Genomic DNA, 6,810 nt, shown 5'->3' on the forward strand with positions numbered 1-6,810 from the left:
TTTTGTAGAAAGGAGAAAGTGAAAATAAACCCCCAAGGCGGAGCTGACGGCGGGGGCGGCGCCGGTCGCGGTCGTTCTCCGTCATTTCTCCCGGAGGCGGAATAACGGGGAGGGGGGTGGGGTGGGGGGTCCCGGTGCCCGCGTCCCTGCTGGGGGGCGGCGGGGGCGCTGTGCCGGTGCGCGGCCCGGGATGCTGGTGGCGCTGGTGGCGCTGGTGGCGGTGGTGGTGGCGGTGGTGGCGGCCGCGGCGCTGCCCGCCCTCCCCGCCCTGCGGCACCGCCTGGCCCGCCCGGTGCTGCGCCGTGCCGCGGGCCGGTGCCGCCGGCGGCTGGAGCTGCGGGGCACCGAGGTGCGGCTCAGCCAGGAGCGGCGGCTGCGGCGGCTGCTGCCCGCCGGCACGGCCCGCGGTGAGCGGCGGGGGCGGCTCGGGGTTGGGGGGTGCGTGTGTGTCCGTGTCCCCGGGGGTCGCCCTCCTCACCCCGCGCCTCTCTCAGCAGGCTCCGAGGTTTTCCGGGAGCGTCATCCCCTGGGGCAGAGCTGCCCCGGTGGGGCGCCGGGGGGGCAGATCCCCCCGCTGCACCCCTGGGCGCTGCTTCGCAGCTGCTGGGGCACAGACCCCCCTCTGCAGGTATGGGGGGGGGGGAGCACAGGCACCCCACACCGGGAGGGCTGCGCTGCCCCCCGGGGCTGCCCCGCCTGACCCCCGCCTCTCCCCGCGCAGGGGTCCCTGCTCTACCTGGATGCCCTCCACGTCGCCTTCCCGCGGGCGCTGGCCCCCCGGCGCACGGCCCTGCTCTCCTGGGCGCCAGGGCACCCCCGCGCCCCGGCAGGCTGGCCCCTGCCCACCCTGTACTGCACCCCGGTCGAGGCGGGCACCCTGCCCTCGCGGGCCGCCGCGCTGCGGGTGCAGCTGCTCTTGGCGCTGCAGGAGCGTGCCCTGCATGTGCTGGAGGCCGGGCTGGCCAGCGAGCTGCACGACGCGCTGGCGGCCCTGCATGCTGGCTGGCCCGAGCTGGCACAGGACCTGGCGCTGGGCAGGCTGAGCCCCCAGCCCGGGCTGCCCGAGGCTGTGCGGGGCCGGCTGCAGGCGCTGCTGGTCCCCAGCGCCGCCCGGGCGGCTGAGCTACGGGCCGAGTGTGCCCGGGGCCCAGAGGGCATCGTGCAGCGCCTGTGGCCACAGCTGGAGGTGGTGGTGGTGGGGACGGCGCATGGTGCGGAGCAGCTCTACTGCGATGCCCTCCGCCGCGCCGACTGCAGGGGGCTGCCGCTCTACTGCCCCTTCTACCGGGCAGCGGGAGGTGAGTGTCCCCTGTGTCCCCACAGCCTACCCTGGGTGCATGGGGGGGAACCGCTGCCATATGGCAACACAACCCTCCCTGCCCCTGCAGATGCGGGTGCACCTCTGTGCCGCATCCCTCCCTGGAGAATCCTCCCTGCTCTCTGAAAACAGCTCTCTCCTGCCGCCGGCCGAGAAGTTCCCCCTTGGAGGGGGGTGAGGCGGCGTGGGCAGGGACAGGGGGGGCTGGGAGACTCATGCTGACACACACTGCCCTCTGCCCAGCCCTACTAGGTGTGAACTTGTGGCCGGAGGAGCCAGCGCCCCGATTCCTGCTGTGCCCTGACTGGGCTTTTTACGAGTTCCTGCCCTGCCCGGCCAAGGAGGAGCCACAGACGGTGCTGCTGGACGAGCTCTGGGAGGGACGCGAGTATGGGCTGGTCCTGACGGCCCAGCCAGGAGAGTACAGGTGCCTCTTCCCTGCTGTGGTGGTCCAGGGGGGCTGCCCACCCCAGCCCCACATGCCTGACACTGGTCCCACTTCACGCTTGCCCTGCCCCCACGCAGGTGCCGTGCTGGGGAGGTGCTGAGGGTGGCCGGCTTCCACAAGCAGTGTCCGGTGGTGGAGCCCGTGCGCAGGTCAGGACACCCCTGCCCCTCACTTCAGGGGGTGGCGTGGGGGGCCCTGTGTTGGGTAGGGTCTGGATGGGGTGCTGTCCACGGCACCCCCGGCATGGGGCACTCACCTTGACTCCCCACACCGCAGGGAGAGCCAGGCGCTGAGCGTGCGGGGCGAGAGCATCCCTGAGGACCGGTTCTGCCAGAGCCTGTGCCGCGCTGTGGGCATGTGGCCGGGTGCTCGCCTGGTCGACTACGTCTGCGTGGAGAGTGCCCTGCTGGGTGAGTCCCCCCAGAACTGCCTGAGTCCCCCCCAAAAGCACAGCTGGTGCTGCCCGGGGCTCTGCCAACCCTCTTGTGCCCTGCTCAGCCCTGGGTTGCCTGTGTGGGGTGTGGCTGGGCGCTGCAGGTGGCTTTAATATGCTGCTGCTGCTGCTGCAGGCACCTCTTCGGGAGCCGGTGCCCCCCATTACGAGGTGTTCGTGGAGCTGCGGGGCCTGCGGGACCTGTCGGAGGGGCAGCGCTACAAGGTGAGGGGGATGCAGGCTCTGCTCCGGAGCAGCTCCTTGCAGCTGAGGCAGCAGGGTGGGCGCAGCCAGGCAGTGGTGGTGCTGGCCCGGCAGCCTCTGTGCTGCAGGGATGCTTCGCTGGGTGGGGGGACATGGCTGGAGGGGCACGGGCACAGCCTGGCCCTGCCCGGGGGGCTACAGCTGGCGGTGGGCATGGGCACGGCGTGGGAGTGATGGTGGTGGGACCGCCGGTGTCAGAGCAGCGCGGGCAGCCTGCCCTCTCTCTGCAGCTGGACCAGTGTCTCCAGGAGGATTTCCCCATCTATAAGTCCTTCCGCTTCAAGGGCAGCATTGGGCCCCTGCGCCTGCACCTGGTGGGGGCTGGGGCCTTTGCCCGTCTGCGGGAGGCCCTGGGCACCCCCCTCCCCATGCCCAGGGTCCTGCGGGAGGAGAAGCTGCTGCAGCTCATCCAGAGCACCGTCATCTCCTAGGGCAGCCTGGGGGTCCTGCAGCCCCCCTGCCCTTGGGGTTCGCTTGGCGTGTGCCCTTCAGGGAGGGAGCAGGGCTGAGTGCCTGGTGGGGGGCACAGGGGTGAGGGTGCGCAGCCCCACAGGATTTGGCTGAGTGGAGGGGATGGAGCCAGCGAGCTCAACCATGCCCCTGCTCTGTGGTGGCAGCGGGTGCCTGTGGGCACCCTGCTCGGTGCTGCCCACGGTGATGGAGCGGGATGTGCAGCACAGCCCAGCACTCGCCAGCAGCCCTGGCCCTTCACCGGGCTGGTCTGGGCACAGAGAGGGACCCCGGGGGCTTGTGAGCATCACGGGGCGGCTGGGTCCTGCCACCAGAGCCATGGCTCACCCTGCTCTGCTCAGTGCCTTGGCAGCACCCGCTGGCAGGCATGGCCAAGCGGGTGCCTGTACCTTTCCCGAGGGAAACCTCAGTCATCGCAGCCCACAGCCGGAGCAGGGGGGACAGTGGAAACCTCCCCGGGAGCAGGAGGAGCAGCAGAGCCTCAAGGCCTGCGCGGGAGCTCGGCTCACCCCTGTGCTGGGCTCCAGAGCCCTGTGGCATTTTGTCCCTTGGCAAGGGACACTGCGGGCAGGGCACGGGGTGGCTGGTGGTGGCAGGTGCCGGCTGCCAGCGAGCAGCCCCTCCGCCGGGCTCCAGTGCACATCCGCTGCTTTAGGAAAGAATAAGCTCCAGCCAGGGCTGCTTTTAACGTTTAAAAAAAAAAAAAAAAGCAGCAAAATAAAGGAGGATTATCTCTGAAAAATAAATAAAGGACAGAACTCTGGGATTGATTTTTTTTTTTTATACTATTAGTTGTGATCCTCATTAAAGAGATTGCTTGATGACAGCCCGGACTCTGCTCTGGTGGTTGAGAAGTTGCTGTTATTTCCTCGGGGCTCCTGGGGAAGGGGCAGCCATGAATATTTAACCAGTTCGGCGGCTGGCTGGGGCTCTGGGGGCGTCGTGCTGTTTGTGCCTTTGAGGCATTAAGGTACCAGGCAGGAGGGGGGGCCGGTCTTTTCCCCCTCCTGCTTGTTAAGGTTTATTTTAAGGGCTAGTGAGCCGCGGTGCTTGGGGAACCTGCTGCGCAGGCAGCTGCTGCTGGGGGGGGGGCGGGGGCGGAGGCAAGCCAGGCCACTGGCAGAAGACAATGTCTTGTACAAGGTCCACACAAAGCATCCCCCGGCACAGCCAAAACCTCTGCCAGGGATGGAAAGTGGGCTAAAGCCCCTTCCCCCATCCCTGCCGACAAAGAAAAACCCCCAAACCCTACAGCAAAATTCCCGCTGCAAGTAGGGGAGAAGCTGCCTGCTGCTGGGGGGTACCTGGGGGGGTGCCTGGGGGGGTGGGGATAGAAGTGCTGGCATCGGGTGTGCCTGGCACCGGCAGGGTACTGGTTGGGTTTTAGTGGGGAGTGGGATGGGTGGGGGCTGGATAAGGGCCAGGGTGGTAAAGCTGGGCTCCAGGCGGGGGGGGTGGTGGTGTCCCTGAGGGGCTCCGGGCCAGCTGGGCGCTGGCAGAGACCTGCATGACTGGACCCACCCGGAGAGCCCAGGGGGGCTGCTGGTGCCACCACTTGTGCCATGCACACGCGAAGGCACCTGCCCTGGGGGCACGCACAGCCCACCCCAGAGGCCCCACAGTGAGCCAGCCCCCCAGCAAGAGCCTTGGGTCCCCTGCCCGGGAGGGCTGCGCTGGCCCAGGGCTTCCCCCTGCCCCTGCCTGGCTGCTGGCCTGCGGGAGGCTGCAGGCTTGGCCGGGGGATGCCCAGGCAGGCCAGGCTGTGGGGTGCAGGCTGGGTTTGGGTGCTGGGGTGCAGGGTGTGGGTGCCCAGCTGCAGCGTGCAGGATTGTTTTGCGTGCCAGGTTTGCTTCAGGTGTCAGGCTGCAGGGTGCACGTTTGTTTGGGGTGCCAGGCTGCAGGCATCAAGGCTGCAGGGTGCAGGCTCAGTGTGGGTGATCAGCTGCAGGGTGCAGCTTTGTTTGGGGTGCCAGGCTGCAGGGTGCAGGCTCATTTTGGGTGTCAGACTTCAGGGTGCAGGCTTGTTCTGGGTGCCTGGTTGCAGGGTGCAGGATTGTTTTGGGTGCCCAGCTGCAAGATAGGGGCTGGGTTTGGGTGCCAGACTCTAGGGTGCAGGATTGTTTTGGGTGCCCAGCTGCAAGATAGGGGCTGGGTTTGGGTGCCAGACTCTAGGGTGCAGGATTGTTCTGGGTGCCAGGCTGCAGGCTGCAGGATTGTTTTGGGTGCCCAGCTGCAAGATAGGGGCTGGGTTTGGGTGCCAGACTCTAGGGTGCAGGATTGTTCTGGGTGCCAGGCTGCAGGGTGCAGCCCTGTCTTGGGTGCCCAGCTGCAAGGTGCGGGCTGGGTTTGGGTGCCAGGCTGCAGGATTGTTTTGGGTGCCCAGCTGCAGGGTGCAGGCTGGGTTTGGGTGCTGGGGTGCAGGGTGTGGGTGCCCAGCTGCAGGGTGCAAGGTTGATTTGGGTGCCAGGCTGCAGGGTGCATCCCTGTCTTGGGTGCCTGGCTGCAGGGTGCAGGCTCGTTCTGGGTGCCAGGCTGCAGGGTGCAGGATTGCTTTGGGTGCCCAGCTGCAAGATAGGGGCTGGGTTTGGGTGCCAGGCTGTAAGGTGCAGGATTGTTTCAGTTGCCAGGCTGCAGGCATCAAGGCTGCAGGGTGCCAGGCTCATTTCAGGTGCCAGGCTGCAGGGTGCACGTTTGTTTGGGGTGTCGGGCTGCAGGGTGTAGGCTTGCTTCAGGTGCCAGGCTGCAGGCGTTAGGGCTGCAGGGTGCAGGCTCGGTGTGGGTGACCAGCTGCAGCGTGCAGGCTTGTTTGGGGTGCCAGGCTGCAGGGTGCAGGCTCGTTTGGGGTGCCAGGCTGCAGGGTGCAGGTTGGTTTGGGGTGCCAGGCTGCAGGGTGCAGGCTCGTTTGGGGTGCCAGGCTGCAGGGTGCAGGCTCGTTTGGGGTGCCAGGCTGCAGGGTGCAGGTTGGTTTGGGGTGCCAGGCTGCAGCGTGCAGGCTCGTTTGGGGTGCCAGCCTTCAGGCACCCGACTGCAGGGTGCGGGCTTGGCCGTGGTCCCGCCGGGATGGGGCGGTCGCCGGGCCCGGGCGCTGCGGCGCTGGGCGGAGGCCGGGGACGGGCGGCTCCAGCGGCAGGAGGTGCCGGTGCCCGGTGCCCGGTGCCCATCACCGCTCCCCGCCGCTGCAGCCCGGGGCGGGGGGGGGGGGGGGGGGGCGCGCCGTCCCCATCCCCGTCCCCGTCCGCGTCCCCGCCCCCGGCCCCGGCCCGGCCCGTCCCCTCCTCCCGGCCGCGCCGCCTCCCGCCCGCTCCGCCACTGAGCCCGCAGCGGCGGCGGCGGCGGGCGCAGGCTCCGGGGGCGCCCGGGGCCCCGCGGCGGCCGCTGCCCTGAGGCCGCGGGGGATGGCGGAGGGGCCCCGGGGCGCCCCGCCGCCGGGCTCGCCCCGCCCCGCCGTGCCGCTGCCCAACGGGCCCCGCGGCGGCGGCGGCGGCGGCAGCCCCGGGTCGGGCTCGGGCAGCAGCAGCCGCGAGGACTCGGCGGAGCGGAGCCCCGCGCCCGCCGCGCCCCGGGCCAGCATCATGAAGGTGAGAGCCCCGCACCGGCCCCGGCCCCCGCCCCTCCCGCCGCCCCTCCCGGGAGCCCCCCCGGGACCGGCGCCGCCCGGCACCTGCGCAGGGCTCGGCGGGCAGAGCCGCGACCCCCCGCCCCGGAGCCCGCGGGGACCGGCCCTGCCCGTCCTGCCTGCCCTGCCCGCCCTGCCCACCACCCCCGGGGGTCCCGCGCCCCGGGGTCCCGCCGCGCCCGGGGGGTCGGTGCGCAGGGCAGCGGCAGCCCCGGCTCGGTGCCCGGGCAGTGCCTGCCCGGCTGGGCGCGGGGTTCGCC

General features: G+C 70.0%; 1 protein-coding gene across 1 annotated transcript; it reads left to right on the forward strand.

Moving 5' to 3' along the window:
- The first annotated feature begins 166 nt into the window (after positions 1-166).
- Positions 167-3,772, forward strand: GHDC (GH3 domain containing). The gene is made up of 8 exons (XM_037411484.1): positions 167-407; positions 498-628; positions 722-1,298; positions 1,562-1,745; positions 1,844-1,915; positions 2,043-2,176; positions 2,336-2,424; positions 2,694-3,772. Exons 1-8 carry the CDS (start codon positions 191-193, stop codon positions 2,892-2,894), a joined length of 1,605 nt encoding a protein of 534 aa, XP_037267381.1. The 5' UTR covers positions 167-190; the 3' UTR covers positions 2,895-3,772.
- Positions 3,773-6,810: the final 3,038 nt, after the last annotated feature.

The sequence above is a fragment of the Falco rusticolus genome, chromosome 18 (assembly GCF_015220075.1).
Source record: "Falco rusticolus isolate bFalRus1 chromosome 18, bFalRus1.pri, whole genome shotgun sequence".
NCBI classification, from domain to species: domain Eukaryota; kingdom Metazoa; phylum Chordata; class Aves; order Falconiformes; family Falconidae; genus Falco; species Falco rusticolus.